The following is a 22,534-nucleotide window of genomic DNA, read 5'->3' as shown; positions in this document are numbered from 1 at the left end:
ATTCCGATCACCTCTCCCATGAATGCATTCAAATGACTGCTCGCACGACCAAGCAAGAGAGAGGGATGAGAGATGAGCAAAAAGAAAAGAGAGCATTTGCCTTCGTGACTGGCGGCCGCTTGAGTTCAAAGCTCGATTTCGTTCGTTTCAACTGCGTGACGTTTGCGTCGAAACGATCGTGACTTCCGTAGTAACAGTTCAATAGGTCAAATCTGCGCTTGTAAACAGGCAGTGTATCCCTTTTGCTCAAGTGACAGTTTAGTCAAGTAAGAGGGGGATAGACTGCTTGTTTAAAAACGCAGATTCGCCTTTTTGAATTGTTACTACGGACTTTATGCGAGCGTTTATCTTGGATCTTCCATCTTAGATTTCTTGTTTCCAGAACACTTTATTTTTTATGATTCGATTATCCAGTTGATCAGATTTTTGTTAGATTAAATTGTTTTAAATATATTTCTGAAAATTTAGTTTAATTTTTCATCGTTTTGAGAATTTCTATTATTTTGCATGTTTAAAAAATTTAAAATATTCAAAACATTCCTCCCAATATTACACCCAATTGAATATTGAGAGCTAAGAGACTTGTTAGGAAGGCCTGAAATTTAAAAAAAAAAAAACAAATAAAATAATCTACAGATGTTATACCAAAAACAAGAATAAATTTTGAAATAAGAGCAAAACAACACCAAAACATCATTGACCAACGCCCTAGAACCGGCACACACGATTGGAACGAAAGTCCCCTTGAAAAAAAAGGAAAAAATGCACGACACAAAAATTCGCAACTTCCAGTTTTGGTTAGTTATTACTGCGCAACATTCCTGCAACACAATGCAATGCACAGACACCGCCGCGCATCGTGCATACAAATCATCTCTCATTTGCCATTTCGATTTCAATTCCAGCCGTGTGTGCTTGCGTGCTTGTCCAAAATGTGCTTCCTTTTCTTGGTTTGTGGGTTTTTTTTTGTTGTTGGGTGGTGGGATGTCGAAGGCGACTTCTCTTCAATGTTGAATGTTTACTAAACCTTTGAGTTTTTGAGCTAATTAATTATTTCCGTACTTTAAGGTCAACAAGATTCGCGAACAATGCCAGAAGCAGGAAGATACGCTGAAGGATCAGGAAGGTGAGCTGGATTCGCGCCGTTCCGAGCTGCAGAAGCTCAAGGACGAGGAGCAAGCGCTGGAGCGAGAGTACAACTCGTGCACCAAGGACGTCGATCGGCTCACGTCGCAGCTGCAGGACACCCAGCTGGAGATTAGCCAGGTCAAGGCGATGGTCACGCAGATCCAGGAGTACCAGCGCCAGATGACGGACGCGCTGGCCATGTTCCGCAACGCGATCGACACGAACGATCCGTCGCTGGTGTCGGACTATTCGCTCAAGATCGAGCCCGAGTTCCGCGAGGCCAAGCAAGCCCTCGAAGAGAAAGAGGTCGAGAACGCCAACAAGCGCGATCCGTTCGGAGATAATAAGGCGGCGGCGGCCGCGAACGGGTTCGGTGGGGTTTCGGACGGGGAGACCGGCTTTGGGGATGATTTCAAGACGAACGGATTCGCGACCCAGTTCGATACGAACACCAACAATGGCTTCCAAAGTGGCGGCGGTTTCGATGATGGCTTTGCCAACGCGTTCGATACCAAGCCGAGAGATCCGTTTGGAAGTGGTGGAGGCCATGCCGATCCGTTTGCCGAGACGCGGGCAGCGGCCGCTGAGGTAAGGTTTTTGTACAAGTTCGAAGAAGACAAATTTCGAAAATCATTTCAATTTTCAGGCCCCCAAGGACGAGTTCGGTTGCGATCCGTTTGCCATACTTCACGCCCCAACCAACGCTAGTCAGGCGCTCACGCCCAGCCCGAGCCGATCGGTGGCCCCGCCCCGGCCGGAATCACCGAGCCCGGCCCTGCCGCCCAAGAAGGCGAAACAACCTCCGCCAAGGCCCGCTCCGCCGAGACCATTGCAGGTGAGTCCGAAATTTCTTTTGTAGTCCAAGCGGCACGACCAACCGCATCTTTTTCCCGTAGGGTCCGACCCCAACCAAGCCGGCCCCACCCGCGACGGACGCGTTCGGCGATAGCAGCGGCGGCGGCGGATTCGCCAACTTTGCCGACTTCGACAATAAGGTGATTGTCAATAATCGTATTATCTTTCGTGTTGGCACAAAACCTAGGTGGACCTAGTTGCACCTTCTTTCTTCCTTCAAATAATCCACTGTTGCATGGTTTTCAATCTATCGTTTGATCCTTCTCTGGCTAGCGACCAAAGAGTTTTGTTTTTATTCTTCTTCTTTTTAGTTTGTAGTACTTGTTAGTTGCATGGCACCTGAATATCTTCCCTCTGTTTTAACACTTATTCTAACCAATGAATGGTATTAGCTAGTGCAATAGAGAGTAGTGCGTTCTAAACCACCACAACTCACAGTAACCAGTAACCGATCCAGTTGTGTAGCAAAAACTAATAAAAGCATTATTAATCTTGTGTTTTACTTTATTTTTTAACCCTTACTAATCGGTCACACTTGTAGAAGTCATCAAATACCATCTACCTCATGTTGATCATTCATTCTTTATTATTCATCGAGGGGTTGTTTTACGAACTAAACCGAAATTCTTTACGGGGAAAGAAAACTTACCTATTAAAAAAATGTGACAAAGATGTATTTTGACAAGCCATGCTAAGATTGTGATCCTTGTGAACAAAATCGGCATAAATGCATCAGAGTATTTAAAAGGGTTTAGCAATACCTAAAAAATATGATTTTTGCAATAAAAATCATCAAAATACGGATCAACATCTTTCGATAATCGATGATCTGCAGCGTTGTTTTGCTCATACGTTTATGATAATTCTACCAAACAAACTTCAGCAACCCCTAAACCTTAACCGATTTGGCACACAATTGGCCTAAGGAATTGAAGTAGAAATTTTAAAGAGGCTCTGCAAATGAACGACAGAAGATGAAGCTTCGACAATCTATGTGAACTTTTTAAGTTCATAAAAAAACAAAACTTATGCGTTCGCCAAGAATCGAACCGTAGCAAAACTTATAAAAAATGATTTTTTTAACATGTTTCAGCTTTTGAAATAGACTACCCCTTAATTTTTTTTCGAAAATTCAGTAGACAAAAAATGTATTGCTGATAACTAGCTTTACAACTAGTACACATTTGCTTTAAGGTGAAACGGGACGCCAGTTCCTAAACAACTTCTGCTCTACTTAGAACAATTTCTGAACACGACAGATTGCTTTCTACGAACTTCGTAAGTTACGGCATTTTCTTGAAACATGCTTAAAAAATCGAGTCGTGGTGTAAATATGGCGCTGTTTTCCCGTTTCACCTTAAAGTTGTTGTCCCCCGGTTCTGGTAAAGGTCGAGGGGGAGAGCAAAAAACTATAAAATACCAAGAAGATTTTTTTTTTCGAAATGTCAGGGGATTAGTTTTTCTATACAATTTCGCGGGCTGATCATACAAAATGTATTGTGTATTTTTGAAATTCTGTCTTGATCTTCAGAAGGGATATCTTATCAATATGGCTTCTTGAGCAATGTTGTAGGTTATGTTTTGAACTTTTATGCAAAATAAACATGAAAAAATAGAAATTTTTCATTTAACTTTTCGTCACTTAAATTTGAATATCCGTAATAAGTATTTTCTCATTTTCGATTTTTTTTTATATGTTTAGGCCGTTGCAAATATTTTTCAAAGTTTATGTCCCTCGGCTCTGAGCAAAGTCGAGGGGGGGGGGGGGGGCAAAAAAATAAAAAAAATATAAAAATTGAAATTACAAGCCTAGGTTTCAACATATGGATGAAAAAAGTGTTTTAAAATGCTTTTTACAGGCGTACAGTTGCTTTCCAATATTTTGTTTTGAAAATATCGAGGTATTGACGGATTTTTTTTTCCCCAGAAAAACATTTTTTTTTGTTTGACTGTACATTGGTGTTTCATGAAAATTTAAAATGTTTTCAAAAGAGTTCAAACATGCTAAATATGATTATAAACGCGGGAAAATGCATTTTTACTGGTTTTCAGTTGGTTAAACTTTAATTTCATTAACATTTTGAAGTTTTTCGAAAAAAAAAATTTTTGCCCCCTGATTTTTCAGGCCAACTTTGAAGGGAGGGGCGACATAAACTTTGAAAAATATTTGCAACGGCCTTACGTCACTTTAAAAAGTATCTTTTACCGTAGAGTTTAGCATGTTGCAACACTGGTACCAGATATATACACTTTTAAGAAAAAAAGATTAATTTTTGGAATATACAAAAAAAATCAAAAAAAAATTTTAATTGCAACCGAAAGAGATTCATCACATTTTTTGATAAGTTGTACCGTTTTCACGTTATAGGCATTTAAATGTGAAATTTTTCGGCAAATGTTCGTTTTTTTTGTAATTTAAAAAAAAACTTAATGTAGGAAAAGCACTTTTGCAAACATATTATCGAAAACTCTGAAAATTTCCTACAAATTTCTTTTTTTAACTTTCTTGAGACAAAGCCTCATTAATTTAAATGTTGTTAAAAATAAGTCTTTTACAGTTTAGTTAGCCCTATTTTTTTTTAACTCGCAGTGTCCGGAGACTGTATTATATATTATAAAAATAATATTCTGAAAAATGTGTGCTCTTTCCATTTGAAAAAAAAATAATACTTTAAGAGGCTGTTTTTCAGCAATCAGCAGCCCGATCAATAAAGACATAAAAGGAAATGGTAAAACATGCATTTTTCTAGATTTTACTTTTTATTTTTAAATATTTTGGAAACAAAACTTTAAATGATAAAAAGTCAAACTTTGTTTTCCCCTTGTACCTATTTTTTCTTCAAAGTCCAACCCACTCGGAAGAACATCTGGCGTAAATGGTGTGTCTGGCGACGGCGGACTTTTGTCGGGGGTAGCTTAGACACAAATAAAAGAAAATTGTGGTTGTGATCTCCGCTTTGCGGTTCACTGCACGATTCGAGCTCGAACTGCTTGAAATATCTTTTTCGTGTAGTTTGACAAGAGCTGTCAAACACTTCAAAGAAAAAAACACGTTTTATCATGCTCGGTCGAAGCAGACGTTTTTTCCGTTTTTTTTTTATTTTCCGGGAATTCCTGAATCTTATTCCGGTGGCAAAAGAACTTCGGCTTTGCAAAAAGTGGCAATCAAGTAAAACCTTACGGCGGTGGCAGCAGCCGGATGTTTACGGCACATTAAAGGTGCCCAGTTTCTTTGGTTTCCGAACTTTTCAACTGCTGCTGTAGGATTGTGGAGAACCGAAGAAGATTCTTGGGCCATTCCGCCAAATTGTCGTGTCCTGCTTTGGACCGGAAGTAAGTGTTGAATGATCGATTTAGCAATTGTGAATAATTTTCAAAAGTCAATTTCTTTTGTTTCAGTTGCCCAGGTTTGAGCCGGGCTCGGTACTACTGTGGATCAGATTCCGATGGAAGTTGCAGATCATTCAGTGAATGGACGTGGCCGAGCAGAGCTTGACCGCGCTGGAAATTCTGTGAAGAAATCGCTCCCGCTCGGTGCTCATCTCGGGAATCTTCACCAACCTGTTGACCGGTTCGTCCGACACCGTCACGACCGACGTCGAACTCGTGCCGCGAAGTCCTTCGGAGCTGTACGAAATCACGTGCTTGATCGGCGGACTAATGACACGCTTGCCAACGGATGGCATTTTGCGGTAGATTCCCTGCTAGAACGAACCAAAACCAATGTCCAAGACGCCGTTCAGTGCCAGTGGACGATCGGGGCGTTTGTCGTCCGTATTCGTCGATCTACTCCCGCATGATCGAGACCGCTCACCTCAACTCGGACGACGAGATCAGTTTGAGCACCCTGGGACGCACCTACACGATCGATTTCCACTCGATGCAGCGGATCAACGGGGACACCGGAACGACGAGGACCGTCCAGCGAAAGATCAATCACGCACTGCTCGCGCAACCGCAGGGAACGATGATCATAACCGCAGGCACTCCAACAAGTCTCTCAATGGCCGCGTCTATTTAGAGAAACCGGTGAGCCAAGCGCCGACCAGCTCAACTCTGCTCCACTCGCCGACCAACGTAATGCCAGGAACATCGGCTTCGTCGTCCGGAAGCCGCAATCAACCAAAACGCCTTCACCAAAACAGCGCTGCACCACACGAACCATCAGCGGATGTCAACCAGCACGCTCCACCTGGTTTCGTTGGCCACGAAAATGCAATAGCGGAAGCAACCCACGATCATCTCCGGAGCTATCGCCACGCCTAACAACGGAAACGATCAGCTGAACGCAATCTACAATTCAGCGATTCCAAGCAATTAACCGTGTCACCATCACCACCACACCGCCGCCCGTCATCATCAGCCGGAAGCCGGTTCCAGCAAGCGGTCCCGTCTGTACCAGACGCACCCCCACTTGTCGGGCACTTATGCGTACAACGCCGAGCTGGGCATTCTGACGTTTCCCCTCTCAATCGCACGCATCCCGCACACGATCTCACAGCCCGGGCCAACTGAAGGTGTTGGACATACTGAAGCACAAGGTCGCAATCCCAGAGCAGCAGCAAATCAAAATCGCGTCCTGACGATGCCGCGGGAAGTTTCGCATCTGCAGCAATGTCCAGCGAATCTACAACAGCTGCGGCATCCGGTTCGTCCACAACCTCCTCCGTCATGCAGGAACTGATCAACAAAACGACCACCGGATGTTGAAACGGTGTGTGCTGCGGAAGCGAGTGCAACATCCAGTTCGACACTAACACCTTAATAACTGGCTGTAGATCCAGTACTTCAACACCCAGTCCAGCCCGTACGTGTACCTCCACGGCAACTGCAAAGTGTTCTAAAAATAATCTCTTGCAGCCGGAGATAGGTCGTGTATTCCCATGGTGGTACTAAGGCCCACAATGCCGTTTTTCCCGACTAGTATCGCAGGTAAGATGATATCCCGGAATACCCTAAAAATGATTCTTACTCTGCTTTTCCCTCCTAACAGGTAACCCTGATAAAGCAACTTAACAAAAACTTTAACACAATGCCGGATCGAGCAGCTACCTGTTCCGAACCGGAATTCGTCGGTATTTTGATCCATCGGAACCATCAACCCCAATGCAGACCTCGAATGCGCGGACGACGCGTCCGAAGTAAACGCAATCACGGAACACGACCAGGACTACGTCGAAGACTAAACGTACGGAGACAGGACCAAATACCTGCGTGTCCCACTGCACAGATGGCGACGAATCATAATTCTGAAAAATGAGGGTCTTCGGGCCAGCCGAAACGACTGATGAACGTGGCCGATTACGCGCTGGCACCAGGTGAGAGATTTGGCAGAGGCGAAACGAAAAAGGCCATCGGATTAATCACCGGCTGACGATGGGTTCGTCGGCCATTGGAACCGAGAGCGCTGTTCAACAAGAACTTGTAGTCCTAGTTAGTGACCTTGTTCAACCTCAAGTGCAACCATTTTTAAAACCAGCAAGATAGAATTAACATATTGTGTTTCAGAATTTGTAATTTTATGTTTGCCAATAAAATACTCTTAATTTGTTGTTTTGTTGCATTATTAAGACTGGTTGCAACGCGGCTCTACTTTGTTCTACCCGGTCGGAAAAAAATCTGGTAAATTTGAGTGTCTGGCGCAGGCGGACGTTTGTCGTGCAGTTCAGACACACTTGGCACATTTCTTTTAGCCAGGTTTTGCGTGACGCCCGACGAATCTGGCGAAAATCTGGCGGGATAACTCACAGCTGTCTGGCACAAAAACCAATCGGTTCAATCGGTTGAACCGTGCACGACCGGTTTGTTGCATATTCGCCAGAATTCTGGCAACATTCTTGGGCCAGTCGGGGGGGAAATCTGCCAGACGTCTTGCGCAGCTAAGTGCAGCGCCCAAGACAAAACGCCCGCCAGGCGCCCCCCTTTTCCGTCTGGGTAGCTGTTTCATTTTTCAAATAGAACTGAAACAGACCACCCGCAACGCGGAGTTGCAGTTTTATTTTTCGAGCAGTATTTTGAAACCGGAATAAAACTGCTCGACGAGTTTGTTTCAAACGTGAGACGATTTGGAACTGGAATAGAACTCAGTTTCAAAAAAAATCAGATATATGGAGATATCCACGTATTCTTACACACACACTATGATGCTGTGTTGATAATCATACGCACACAATTAAAAGCATTTTTTTGAAACAACATTTAGATCAGCGCGTTGCGAGTACCGTGTTCTAGTTTCATTTCCGCCAGTTCTAAAAATTTAAAACTGCTCGCAATTTGAAACAATTATAAAACTTCGCGTTGCAACCAGTCTAAAAAAAGTAAACATAACCTCACAAATCCGATATAAAAACTAAGAAGAAGAAGAAGTGGTCCTCGAAATGCGCCAGAATTTCCCCCAGATATTTTGCCCGAAATCGGGCGCAGGTCGTCCGTCATATCTGGCGAAAATCTGGTCGAATCCATCTGTCAAACCGCATAACCGATTTAATCGGTTCAATCGGTTGACCGCGCCCGACCGGTTTGTGTCATATTCGCCAGAATTACTGGCAGAAATCTGGGAAAAATCTGGGGGAAAATCCGCCAGAAATCTGGCGAAATGCCCAAGACAAACGCCAGACGCGCGCCCCCCGTTTCCGTCTGGGTAAATTATAACCCGGTCGGAAATGGCGGACGCATTTCTGGCGTTCGTCTGGGGGCTTGCGCCAGCCATCTGGCAGAATTTCCCCCAGATTTGCCCCAGATTTCTGCCATGATTTCTGGCGAATATGACACAAACCGGTCGTGCACGGTTCAACCGATTGAACCGGTTGATTTTGTTGCCAGACAGCTGGCAGAAATTTCGCCCGATTATCGCCAGATTCGTCTGGCGTTACGCAAAATTTGGCTAGGATAAGTGTGCCAAGTGTGTCTGAACTGCACGACAAACGTCCGCCTGCGCCAGACACTCGAATTTACCAGATTATTTTCCGAGTGGGAACCTACAACTTTGCCGAAGACATCAAATCGATCAGGAAATAATTTCTAGTTACTAGAAAAAAATTACTTCACATTTGAAACCCCGCGAAGAAATATTTTTTTGCAATTCCGTTGTGAATCTACTTACTTTTCCTGTCATTCTTGAACGACGAAATAGCCTACCAAATAAAAATAGGTACTAAAAATAACAGAATCGAATAGCAACACTTTTCAAAATAAATGCTGAAAAGTTCTACTTTTCAGCACTGAAATGGGTGCTGAAAAGTTGAACCTTTCAGCACTTGTTTTGAAAAGTAGCACTTTTCAACATTTTTTTTTTATTTAAACGATTTATTGACAAAATACATGAAAATTTTACCTTAAATTTCACAACCTCGTTGGATAAATGTACGACTGGTGCTGAAAAAATCATCTTTTTGCAACTTGTTGCATAAACTACTATTTTAGATAACCTTTTCTTGGCTAAAACTGACTCTATTTGAAATAAATGCAGTTGAATGTAATAAAAAAATTATTTGTTTTCATATTTTAAATTCTGTTCTCAGCAAAAGCTCACCGATATTATTTTTGAGAAAATTATCAAATAATTTTTGACGTTTAAAAGATTGAAAAAAGCCGTTCGCTACTCCGCTACATATTGCATGCAATTTCTGCTTGCATGCAACAGCGACGTACCGCCCCATTTCTCCATACAAACATTGCAGAAAACCCATTCGTCCTTGTTTAAAAAAAATAATTAAAAATTCAAATGGCACGTGTTTGGGGGGACCCTAAACTTTGTGCTTCCCCTCAAGTTGAACCTGCGCTAAAAATTTGTTGATTGGTGTTATTTAATATACCTTGGGCTGGTTAAGAATGGTGACAGGAAGAATATCCCACCAATACAGCTTAATTTTCGACGCGTCGCTGAAGGCATTTGAAGCAAATATCGAATTTGCATACCGTTTTAAGCAAATCTTCTCAGAATTTTCTTGATTTTGCCTTTTGTGTTATTTTGGCCTATTTTTATTTGAAATATTGAAGTTTTTATTTCCAAAACGTAGCTGCATTTTCTCCTTTCCGGTAGCCATCCTCTGTGCTTGTTAGGAAACTTTTGATTTGCCCTGAATTCGTATTGTCGTTGTCGTGTTTTTTTGCTACTCAGTCGAGCAGTGCCACGTGCGTGTTTCCCACCTGAAACCTCAACTGTAATATTTACCGAAACGTTCTTCTTTCTTCTTTTTCGTGTTACCGAACTCTCTATCTTACAGTGAACATCATCTAGCGATAGCTTCTTAACAGTTTAAAAATACTAACTAATTATAACAAAACAAAAAGTAACAAAGCATAGCCGTGTTTGAAGTGAACAAAAAAAATCATTTAGATCCCCTAACGCAACCATAAGCGAAACTTAACCAATTGAACAGAATGAAGCAACAAAAATTCGACAACTATGCATCTACACAAATAAAGAGACACACACACACATACAAACGCCATCACACTACCCAACAACCAAATACACCGAACGAAATCGAATCTCACACACACTAGTGCAGAATAAGAGTCTCTCGACATCCAATCTCTAACAGAATTCCTCAAACTTTAAACTGAACCGAACGCTCCGAGTACGTGAACAATAAACTTTGAACAGACTAACCAACAGAAACAAAAAAAGTAGGAATGACAAACAAAACACTGAACATCAAGCAAACAACAAAAAGATATTATTAGCTATATATTAAAATATATATTTACTCTATCGATTTAGTTATTGTTATGAGACTTTGAAAAAGTAAACAAGTATATATTTATCGATTAGCAAAGATTGCAGGAAAACCAGGACACACACTAACACAAACAAAAGAAAGACGAACTTACACATACACTCACTCAAAAACAGAATGTAATCGTTCTCGACTAGGGCCGATACCGTATTAATTAAATCAAGTAAAACGCAAGTTGTTTTCGATCGAGAGAAAAGTCAGATCATAGCAATTAGTTGATTAGTTATTAATTGAAATAATAGTATTAGAGGGAAAGAAACAAAAAAAACTATTTATGACGGTGTGACCACGCTTGCACACCCACACGCACCCCGGGAGCTTTCTCGTTCTCCTCTGTAGAAATACTCTCCCTCTCAACTTTTCGGAAGAGACTCTTCTTTTCCTCCCCTCAAACTAGCAGAACATTATTCTCTCACTTTCTGATTTGATGTGATTTTTTCCGCAGAAAAAAAATATATCGGCATTCCGTAATATAATCTAAGTGTTCAAAAGTGGATTCAAAGTCAATCGTTCAACGAATAATCGATGTGAATGCGAGAGAATCGTCTGTATTTATTATTATGTATGTGGACAGTATTTTAGTACCCCTTGCGTCCTCAGAAAAAAAATGCATATTTTGCATTGTGGAGAGTGATTTTTGTCCGAAAATGTTCTGCTTCAGTGGAGAAAATTTTACTCAAATTTTACTCAGAACAATATTCTCTCTCTGGCAGAATCGCGTTTTCGTGCTCTGAGAATTTAGAGCAAGTTCGCTCTCTTCAAGATAGAATGGAGTATCGCGAGAGCGACGCAAATGACAGGTGAAACGCAGCAGAGAGAGAGTGAGCGATAATAACAAAGAGAGTAAGAGAAGAGGGAATTTTTCTTTGCTTTGATGTTCGTTGAGCAACAGAAAAAAAAAACAATTTTCGAAGCGTCAACACTTAAATTAAAGCTTCTTATCAAACCATGTGTTGATACTACTACAAATTCGTATTTGTAACATATATCAAAAGCAGTACTATACATATGAACATGAGATTTATCATACGTGCAATCATGGTTCACAAATTATGTTACTTTTTTCGATCTTAGCTAATGCAAACTATACATTAATAAAGCAACAAATAGGCGTCTAATAACGTAAACAAAAAACATTTAGTGACAAAGAAAAACATTCACAAACATCCAATCACTCACACGAGCAGAGAGCAAGCCGCTGCAGGGAAATCTCGTCGATGTATTAGTGTCGATCCCTCGTTTGTATAGCGAATTTAAAGAGGTTACCATCACACGCAAAGAAACAACTCAAGACACACACACACAGCTAAGCAAACTGACTGTACTTATGATTAGCGAGTAGAGAGCTAGTAACGTTTCTTTTAAGGGCGGCAACACCACCACCACCACGCAATCAATCGTAGTGTGCGTGCGTGATCGAGCAAACATTCCCAAGCACACACCAATACACATGTGAACCAGCGATCGACCAACACCGAAATCACCAACACACACTCTTTCCGACACCGACACACGCTGCACAGCACCCACACTCACATCCGAAATGGGCTATCGACATAATAGTGTTCTTTAACAAACAAAAAACAACAACAACAAATAATTATTAAAGGCTAAAATTACAAAACTGATCAAAAACAAAAGAAGGAAAAAAATCATTGCCGGTGAAGGAGCGGAAAAGGAGCATCCTCTCGACCTCTCAAGCACAGTGGAAATGCAGCAGAAAATGAAAAAAATAACAATGAAATGCGAGAAAACAAAAATTATGTTCTGTAATTACAAAAATTAACCTGATGAAACTAAACTGAATGAAAAATGAGCAATGAAAAAAAATTAACCAACTTGCGGGTCTGTATGGTGTTTTCTTTCTATGATTTGTTTTTCTATTTTTATTTTGTGGGACAAGCTAATCATTCATCATAACTCTCATATTACTCATACCGCATAATGACTTGCACCTTAACACCTTGTCTAACTAACTAACACTAACACAACGTTCTGTAATTAATCGCTTTGAGTGAAATAGAAATTTGCGCACAAATTGCACACTTTTAAAAATAATTCATCAGTAAGTGCAAGCAGCAACGCACCCTTGCAGCTATCTGTTAAAAGTTATGTAGAAAAACTTTGGCGCACTTTTAACCACTTTTACGAACAATTTATCAATAATTATCACATTAAGTCCCAGCGAAAAGGTGCAAAAATATATCCGAACGTCCATGTATTTTTTTCTACGTCTGTTAATATGAAACCTCACTGAATTGTTACAGTGTGTGTCCTTTTTATTTGATTTAAAAGCTTGTTAAACCCTTTCAGGTCTGAATATAAAAAATAATTAGTAAGTGATGGGAAGTGATTCTTATGGCCATACGAAAATTATATTTTTGAAATTTTGATATTTGGGTCATATATGGCCCATCCGGCCTGTATTTTTTGAAAAAAATATTTTTTTTTGTTATGATGGGAAAATGATTCTTATGACCATTCGTTACTTATATAGTATAGGTACTTGCTTAGAAAATTTAGATGTTTGGGTAAGATTGTAAAATGGGCAGGCGCATTCCTTTTTTTTTTGGTTTTTTTGAGCGTGAAAAATCACTAAGCCTAACAATACCTAATCAAAAAAATATTGAAAATTATAAATAAATATCGGAGTCATATTTTAGGTTAGAGGCCCACATTCTCAAAAAAAAATCCGGATAGGAATAAAGAAGTTGACTTTATAGCTGTCGCCCACCTTTGCTAGTACGAGAGTATGGCACGGAGCGACGGTGCCAAATACCCATATTTACTCTAAGAATTTTAGAGCGCCCGTCGCGGGTTTCGATCCGGCGACCTCTGGATTGTGAGTCCATTGCGCGGTCCGATTGATCCACACGGGCGGATAGGAATTAAGGCGATGACAAATAATGGAGTACAAACTGTATTAAATTTTCGAAGTTATGGTTTTTTGGAAATTTTGAGCTTAAAAATAATTTGATTTTAAATTTTAGTATTTTTTGACGTTTTTGAATCATAAATTTTGTGTCCCAATTTGCCCCACTTCCCGTTGACCTAGAGTGCTCATATTTTGGCCAGATGCTGGTTTGTAGATTTCTACAAACAATCCCTGAAAATTTCAGGCAGATTGGTGAGGTCGCGAGATGGATATGCTTTGCTAGTGGACTCGCTCTAAAACGTTTGTTATTTTTTGTTTATTTTTTATCTAGAAATGTTGGAGAAAGCAAAACTGATTCTTTTTAAAGTAAGGCCGTTGCAAATATTTTTCAAAGTTTATGTGGCCCCCTCCCCCTCCTTCTCCCTTCAAAATCGGTCCGAAAAATCAAGGGGCAGCAAAAATATTCTTTCAAAACTTGAAATTTTTTATGAAAATAGAAGTCTCATCGACTGAAAACAAATTTAAATGCATTTTCCTGCTTTTAAAATCATATCTAGCATGTCTGAGATCAACCAAAAATATTTTGATTTATTGTGGAGAAATTAAAACTGATTCTTTTTTAAAGTAAGGCCGTTGCAAATATTTTTCAAAGTTTATGTGGCCCCCTCCCCCTCCTCCTCCCTTCAAAATCGGTCCGAAAAATCAAGGGGCAGCAAAAATATTCTTTCAAAACTTGAAAATTTTCATGAAAATAGAAGTCTCATCGACTGAAAACAAATTTAAATGCATTTTCCTGCTTTAAAATCATATCTAGCATGTCTGAGATCAATCAAAAATATTTTGATTTATTGTGAAATTCCGTTGTACAGCAGCGTAATTTTTTTCTGCTAAAAAAAAATTCGTCAATACTAAGATATTTTGAAAACTAATGATTGCAAAACAATTGGGTAGGTGTAAAATGCACATTATTTTTTTTTCTTTAAAATGTTAATACCATGCCTTGTAATTTAAATTTTTATACTTTTTTTTTTATTTTTTGCCCCCCTCCCCATAAACTTCACATAAACATAAACGTCAAAAAATATTTGACGGTTTCCACGCGAAACCGACCAAAAACTACGATTTTGAACCGGACCATTTACGATCTTAATAAAACATGCTGAATCGTTTGTCCTACTCAAATCAACAACTCCTGTGCACTCAGTTTAGTAATTCACAATGGCATTTGAAATTTAGGAACTTTTTTAGTTTTAAATTATTTGTAATTACGTTCGAATTGAAAAAATCATATCTTTCGAAGGAATGTTCGAATGTTCAATAAATTCGATCGAAAGTGTGTTTTAACCCTTTCAGGCCTGATGGGTCATATATGACCCATACCGAAATTCGGTTGTATAAAATCACACAGTGCCCAAAACATATAACATTGTTCAGCAAAATTGTAATTTATGAGTTTCTCTACCTAGGAAAAAATGTTTGAGTGGTTGTTAATGGCCTTTTTAAGGACCTAGAACATCCTGAAAACCTGAAATTTGGAAACTTCAGAAAATGTTGAAGATAATTCAGGCTTACAACGATTTTCCAGGCAAATGAAGATTAGTTATTACCAGTCACATCCCCACGACCATTTGGCATCACTTCGATCCCTTTGGATCTCATTTGAGATGGTCTGGGTCCTCCAAAGTGTCCTGAAATACAGATCTTGGAGTCAACCGCCGTATCAACACGATTCTACCAAGTTTCCGATTATGGTTCATATGCAGTGATGTCCCTGGGATCCTTTGGTAACACTTCGATCCCTTTGGATCTCTTTTGGGATGTTCTGGGTCCTCCAAAGTGTCCTGGGATACAGATCTTGGAGTCTACCGCCGTAACAACACGATTCTACCAAGTTTCCGATTATGGTTCATATTCAGTGATGTCCCTGGGACCCTTTGGCAACACTATGAGCTATGTGGATCACTTTTGGGATGTTCTGGGTCCTCCAAAGTGTCCGGAAATACAGATCTTGGAGTCTACCGCCGTAACAACACGATTCTACCAAGTTTCTGATTATGGTTTATATTCAGTGATGTCTCTGGGACCCTTTGGCCACACTATGAGCTATGTGAATCACTTTTAGAATGTTCTGGGTCCTCCAAAGTGTCCTGGAATACAGATCTTGGAGTCTACCGCCGTATCAAAACGATTCTACCAAGTTTCCGATTATGGTTCATATTCAATGATGTTCCTGGGATCTTTTGGCAACACTTTGAGCAGCACTAAAAATAGGCCAAAATAACACAAAAGGCAAAATCAAGAAAATTCTGAGAAGATTTGCTTAAAACAGTATGCAAATTCGATATTTGCTTCAAATGCCTTCAGCGACGCGTCGAAAATTAAGCTGTATTGGTGGGATATTCTTCCTGTCACCATTCTTAACCAGCCCAAGGTATATTAAATAACACCAATCAACAAATTTTTAGCGCAGATTCAACTTGAGGGGAAGCACAAAGTTTAGGGTCCCCCCAAACACGTGCCATTTGAATTTTTAATTATTTTTTTTAAACAAGGACGAATGGATTTTCTGCAATGTTTGTATGGAGAATTGGGGCGGTACGTCGCTGTTGCATGCAAGCAGAAATTGCATGCAATATGTAGCGGAGTAGCGAACGGCTTTTTTTCAATCTTTTAAACGTCAAAAATTATTTGATAATTTTCTCAAAAATAATGAGCTTTTGCTGAGAACTGAGTTTAAAATATGAAAACAAATATTTTTTTTTATTACATTCAACTGCATTTATTTCAAATAGAGTCAGTTTTAGCCAAGAAAAGGTTATCTAAAATAGTAGTTTATGCAACAAGTTGCAAAAAGATGATTTTTTCAGTACGAGTCGTACATTTATCCAACGAGGTTCACCGAGTTGGATAAATACGATGAGTGCTGAAAAAATCAAGTTTTGCTGAAAAAAATCAAGTTTTACAACATTTTTTGCAATTTCGAAAAACACCCATTGAGTGAAATTTAAAGTCAAATTTTCATGTATTTTGTCAATAAATCGTTTAAATCAAAAAAAAAATGTTGAAAAGTGCTACTTTTCAAAACAAGTTCTGAAAAGTTCAACTTTTCAGCACCCATTTCAGTGCTGAAAAATAGAACTTTTCAGCATTTATTTTGAAAAGTGTTGCTATTCGATTCTGTTATTTTTGGTACCTATTTTTATTTGGTAGGCTATTTCGTCGTTCAAGAATGACAGGAAAAGTAAGTAGATTCACGACGGAATTGCAAAAAAATATTTCTTCGCGGGGTTTCAAATGTGAAGTAATTTTTTTCTAGTAACTAGAAATTATTTCCTGATCGATTTGATGTCTTCGGCAAAGTTGTAGGTTATAATTTGGACTTTGAAGAAAAAATAGGTGCAAGGGGAAAATAAAGTTTGACTTTTTATCATTTAAAGTTTTGTTTCCAAAATATTTAAAAATAAAAAGTAAAATCTAGAAAAAATGCATGTTTTACCATTTCCTTTTATGTCTTTATTGATCGGGCTGCTGATTGCTAAAAAACAGCCTCTTAAAGTTTTATTTTTTTCAAATGGAAAGAGCATACATTTTGCAGAATATTATTATTTTTATAATATATAATACAGTCTCCGGACACTGCGAGTTAAAAAATTAGGGCTAACTAAACTGAGAAAGACTTTTTTTTAACAAAATTTTAATTAATGAGGCTTTATCTCAAGAAAGTTAAAAAAAGAAATGTGTAGGAAATTTTCAGAGTTTTTCGATAATATGTTTGCAAGAGTGCTTTTCCTACATTAAGTTTTTTGTTTGTAAATTTCAAAAAACCGAACATTTGCCGAAAAATTTCACATTTAAATGCCTACAACGTGAAAACGGTACACCTTATCAAAAAATGTGATGATTCTCTTTCGGTTGCAATTAAAAATCTTCATGTCGCCATATCTTTTGATTTTTTTGTATATTCCAAAAATTAATCTTTTTTTCTTAAAAGTGTATATATCTGGTACCAGTGTTGCAACATGCTAAACTCTACAGTAACAGATACTTTTTAAAGTGTCGTAAGGCCGTTGCAAATATTTTTCAAAGTTAATGTCGCCCCTCCCTTCAAAGTTGGCCTGAAAAATCAGGGGGCAAAATTTTTTTTTTTTCGAAAAACCTCAAAATGTTAATGAAATTAAAGTTTAACCAACTGAAAACCAGTTAAAATGCATTTTCCCGCGTTTATAATCATATTTAGCATGTTTGAACTCTTTCGAAAACATTTTAAATTTTCATGAAATACCAATGTACAGTCAAACAAAAAAAAAATGTTTTTCTGGGGAAAAAAAAAATCCGTCAATACCTCGATATTTTCAAAACGAAATATTGGAAAGCAACTGTACGCCTGTAAAAAGCATTTTAAAAGTGGATCACTTTTGGGATGTACTGGGTCCTCCAAAGTGTCCTGGAATTCAAATCTTGGAGTCTACCGCCGTAACAACATGATTCTACCAAGTTTCCGTTTATGGTTCATATTTAGTGATGTTCCTGGAACCTTTTGGCAACACTTTGAGCTATGTGGATCACTTTTGGGATGTTCTGGGTCCTAGAAAGTGTTCTGGAATACAGATCTTGGAGTCTACCGCCGTATCAAAACGATTCTACCAAGTTTCCGATTATGGTTCATATTCAGTTCCGATTAAAATCGAGAATTTACCATATGAAGAATCTGTTCCGGGCTTTTTTTTTTACGGAAATGGCTGTATCTCAACGGATTTTCAACAGATCGATGCATCTGTGCTCTCTTGCACAGAGGTATTAAGATGTTGATGTTCCAGGTTGCATTCGACTGTATTTTCAAGGAAAAATATGGAGTAAGTGAAAATCTCATCTCACCTCAAATGGCACGCACTGAAAAAAGTAGCATTTTGACACGGTCCCGGAAAAATCCGGAACATCTCCGGTGCCTACGGACTAATTCAAACATATTCAAAAACAAGAATAATCCTCCTGGAATCATCAAAATCGGTAAAAATTTTGCATTTCAATTTTGAAAAATAATTACCTGTCCCGATAATTTTGTCCACCTGTGTCTACGCGAAATTCGTTTTCTGCGTTTTTGAAATTGTGAAAAGTCTAAGTTTAATTCGTTTTAAGTTCTTCGTATTACTTGTTTGCTAATTTTAATTACTTTGATTTGTTTTTCTATCTTAATCATTTTTTCTATACTTACTTCTTTATTTCCTAATTGTTCCCACCTTTATGTTTTGTGCCAAATTCGTATTATTATTTTTATTACTTTACAGTTTTATTTAACCTTTTTTTTTTAATTTTCATCCCCCATAAAAAAAATCCCGCAAAATCCGAAACTTCAGAACCTGAAACCTGCCACCACCACCACCATCTCCACCGCCTCCCCAATCATTCCATCGCCCTCGCCGGTAAGTTCGCTCCGATTCCCACCGGTGGGAGCCTCTCCGACGCTGCCCGTGCTGCTGGGAACCGCCCCAACTTTGGCAGTAGTGCCCCCAGCTGCCCCTTCGCCGGCGCCGGTGGTAGTCACCGGTACCGCCACCCCCGCTGTAGACTTTGTCGAAGATCCCTTCAAGGACTACCGGTACGAGGACCCGTTCGCCATCGAAGATCCGTTCGCGGACGACGGTGAGGACGTTGGCGACAAGTCAGGTTTGTGGGGGTTTTCGGGGAGGGGTTTTTTGAGGTATTTAAGTTGGTGTTGAATTTGGGGTCTTTTTTTCCCTCGCTTTCAGACCCATTCGCCGCTAATACAAATTCACTGAACAACCGGGCGGTCACACCGAAGGATCGCCTGGAGGACCTGTTTGGCGACGCTTTGAACAACAACTTTGGCGCGCTTGATATCACCGACGCCGATCGCTTCACGCCCAGCACCAGCAGTAGTATTAAGAGGACGACCTCGTCGGCCACGGCCGACCCGTTCGACGCTTTCAACGATAACTTTAGCAAGAAGAGCAACACCGACCAGGAGACGCTGTTCCGAGCGTTCGGAACGACCGCTGCCGCCGCATTCCCGGAGACCAAAAACGCCAGCCCGTTTGGCGATGACGACGCGTTCGGAAAGATGGACTTTTCCAACAACAACAACAACAACAACAGCAGCAGCAGCCGTAACGGAGCGTCGGATTCGTTCGATTTCGCCAACTTTGGCGCGTTCAACACCAACCTCAGCAAGAGCTCGTCCTCGGTTGGTTCGCTGAAGCGCCAGGGCGCGCTTCGAGGCCACGAGAAAAAGCAGGAACCGCCGTTGGCGGTTAAGTTTAACGAAGATTACTCCAAGGATGACCTCCAGTTCGAGGCGGATCTGCAGTCGATTCTCGAGCGGTCCAAGATTGACCAGTGAAGGTTGGATTGAGACTCAGTTGTTGATTTCTGTTTGATTACTTTTTTTTTTGTTTCGTTACGTTTCATGACTCGTTTCTTCTCGGAACTGAAAACCGGTCCTACCGAATCGGTGACCGACCAGAGAAAAAACACTTTTAATACTTAACGTTTTGAAATTGTTCCTCCCCAGAACGGGAAGGGAATCGTCGAATTGATGCTTCTTTCTTTTTTGTTTGTTAAATTGCGCACAGAACGAGCTTTCGTTGTGCAGTTTCGTTGTCGTTAAATAAAGCAATCACTTGTCTTTTGTTTTCTGAAACAACTGTTAAACCAATTTCTTTTCCTAACAATCGACTGAGACGCCTACAATTCCATCACTTTTTCTTAAATTTGTTTCGCGTTAAACGGTTTAGCTTTATACATTCGCCAATTATTCGAGTTAAGAGGGTCCACATTCAACGGGTGTACGATTTGAGTTTTGTGAGTGTAAATATTATTCGTTCTGCAGGTGTGCTGTGTGCTCCATAGAGATTTCAACGCGCGGTGCTCTGTTGCTCCTCGAGGTGAAGCTTTCGTATCGTTATATACTCCTACCGTATTATATAAATTAACTGTAGAATAACTCTACCTACCAACTAGCGAGTCAGTGATCCCAGAAGCTATTTATTCCTATTTCTGAGGGAAGGTTAAAGAAAAGAGAAAATATTCGAAAATAACAGATGGAAATTAAACTGAAGGTTTGGCAACAACAAGAAATGCTTTAATTATGTGTGAATGCTACCGAAGAGTATTTCCCAAAAGTAACCATTTGATTGGCGTGTCGCTTAAAAAACAAATCTTATTACAGAAGCAATTGTGGGCAACAGCTACGATTGCTCGTACATATCGATTTACAAATATCTAAACTGTAGAATATAGTAAACTATTGCTAGCAAGATGTAAATGTTCGATATATTAAAAAGGATCAGTTCATTGTTGCATACCTAAATACTAGCAAGAAAATGAAATGGAAAATAAAATCAAGATAATAATAATATAACAAACAGATGATATTGAACCACTAAATTATATTTGGAAAATGGCGCTCTGTCGCTGCTAAGATATGCTGTAATCATAAACGTGTAATGTGTACCTTAAAAAAATACGAACTTGTTGCTTTTTAATCATCCGAACTCATCCTTAAGTAACGATTTTTAAGAAAATTGTCAATTCTTCTATATCAACATTTCGACAGTCACGCTAGTGTACTTTGTGCACCGTTCGTAAAGGTAAGAACAAGATTGTCCGTCAGGCCTGAACGCAAACGCAAAATTTTGCGCCTGTCATCATAGTCTGCCAGCCATCGACCATTGAACAAAGCAACCCCTGCAGAGTGTTCGACTGACAGTTGATGGAAAAATCGAACTGGCACAGCGTTCTGCGTTCACCACTGCGTCGGACGGACAATCTTGTACTTAGCTTAAGGGCGGTCGAAAAACGCGACTTCCGAAAGGTTAAATAAGCCAAGAAGCCTCGGTTTTAACATTTCATTGAAAAAAAAAACAAATTGTAAAGAAAACATTTTGTTTTTGCAATTCCGTGTTTTTTCGGTAATTCGGTAAAATTTTGTTCATTTTGATATATAACAAAGTTTACTGATCTAAACTTTGCCGATTTTTAAACTACCGAAATCGGTAAGTGTGTATGTGTGTATTTTACAATAATCAAGTTGTTTTGCATCTAATTAACAAAAATGTTTTTAAACGAGCCCAAATATGCCATAAACACGTTAACTTTAAAAAATATTTGCAACGGCTTTATGATTTGTGTTTTGAAATTAAACACCAATTTTTTAAAAGTATTTTTGTAGTTTTTCGTTTTCAATTTTTTTGCGAAAAGTTCAAAAAATTTCTTCTTCTTTTTTTCGTGCATAACCCAAACTTTCAAATCTGACATTTTCAAACAACCTCTCCCCCCTTCCCCTACGTGTTTTTTTTTGTAAGAAGAATGGAATTTTGCCAGACCTCTTCCCCGCCTCCTAAAAAGGCCACGTGGTTTATGCATGCGCCCTAAATGAAAAACAAACCGGAAAATTTTAGTGTTTAAGGTCACCCAACCAGCACCCATTTGCTAATGACAATATAAAAGCGACTAATAGTTCATTTTTTAATGTTAAAAAAATAATTTGTGAGATTTTCAAATCTTTACGAAAATATTTTGAAAGTTTTGGAATCAATACTAACATTTTAAAAGGACCAAGTATTCAATATTAAGCGCTTTTTAAATGTTAGACTTGATTCCAAAACTTCCGAAATATTTTTTTTTCGATAAGATCACAAAATTTTACAAATGTTTAATTTTTTAACATTGAAAATTGAACGATTAGTTGCTGAGATATTGGTTTTAGAAAATGGTAAAAATATTCAATATTCTGCCTTTTAGAAGCGTTCGTCTTGGGTTTCAGATAGAACAGACTGAGACCAACAAAATGTGTACATCCATTTCCAAATTTAAAACTTTTAAGTGCTCTAAACGCTGCTGTCCCTATTCAGTCTGTAGTCCCGATTCGCTCCAGATGACGGTAATTGCTTTTTATTTTATTTTTTAAAGAGCATAT

At 39.3% G+C, this 22,534-nt stretch overlaps 2 protein-coding genes across 5 annotated transcripts in view; both read left to right on the top strand.

The window, feature by feature from the left end:
- The window catches only part of LOC6052519 (epidermal growth factor receptor substrate 15-like 1), a 37,628-nt gene extending 16,546 nt beyond the window's left edge, over positions 1 to 21,082 (top strand). For all 3 annotated transcript variants that reach the window (XM_038252788.1, XM_038252787.1, XM_038252786.1), the window contains 5 exons: positions 1,069 to 1,716; positions 1,775 to 1,963; positions 2,025 to 2,123; positions 18,954 to 19,263; positions 19,347 to 21,082. In XM_038252788.1, coding sequence (XP_038108716.1) covers positions 1,069 to 1,716; positions 1,775 to 1,963; positions 2,025 to 2,123; positions 18,954 to 19,263; positions 19,347 to 19,957 — 1,857 coding nt within the window. In that variant the 3' untranslated portion in view covers positions 19,958 to 21,082. The remainder of the gene's footprint in view (positions 1 to 1,068; positions 1,717 to 1,774; positions 1,964 to 2,024; positions 2,124 to 18,953; positions 19,264 to 19,346) is intronic.
- On the top strand, positions 4,762 to 7,507 carry LOC6036617. Of its 2 annotated transcripts, XR_005277155.1 has the most exons (3): positions 4,762 to 5,316; positions 5,383 to 6,915; positions 6,977 to 7,507. XR_005277155.1 is itself a non-coding variant. In XM_038252793.1 (2 exons), the coding sequence occupies exon 2, from the start codon at positions 5,707 to 5,709 to the stop codon at positions 6,247 to 6,249; it is 543 nt and encodes a 180-aa protein (XP_038108721.1). In that variant the 5' UTR covers positions 4,762 to 5,316; positions 5,383 to 5,706; the 3' UTR covers positions 6,250 to 7,507. The 2 variants fall into 2 exon arrangements, 1 of the variants encoding a protein (XP_038108721.1); XM_038252793.1 differs by having other exon boundaries at positions 5,383 to 7,507.
- Positions 21,083 to 22,534: the final 1,452 nt, after the last annotated feature.

The sequence above is a fragment of the Culex quinquefasciatus genome, chromosome 2 (assembly GCF_015732765.1).
Source record: "Culex quinquefasciatus strain JHB chromosome 2, VPISU_Cqui_1.0_pri_paternal, whole genome shotgun sequence".
NCBI classification, from domain to species: Eukaryota; Metazoa; Arthropoda; class Insecta; order Diptera; family Culicidae; genus Culex; species Culex quinquefasciatus.
Note: the sequence above shows the minus strand (reverse complement) of the source record. Positions and strands in the feature narration are given on the sequence as shown.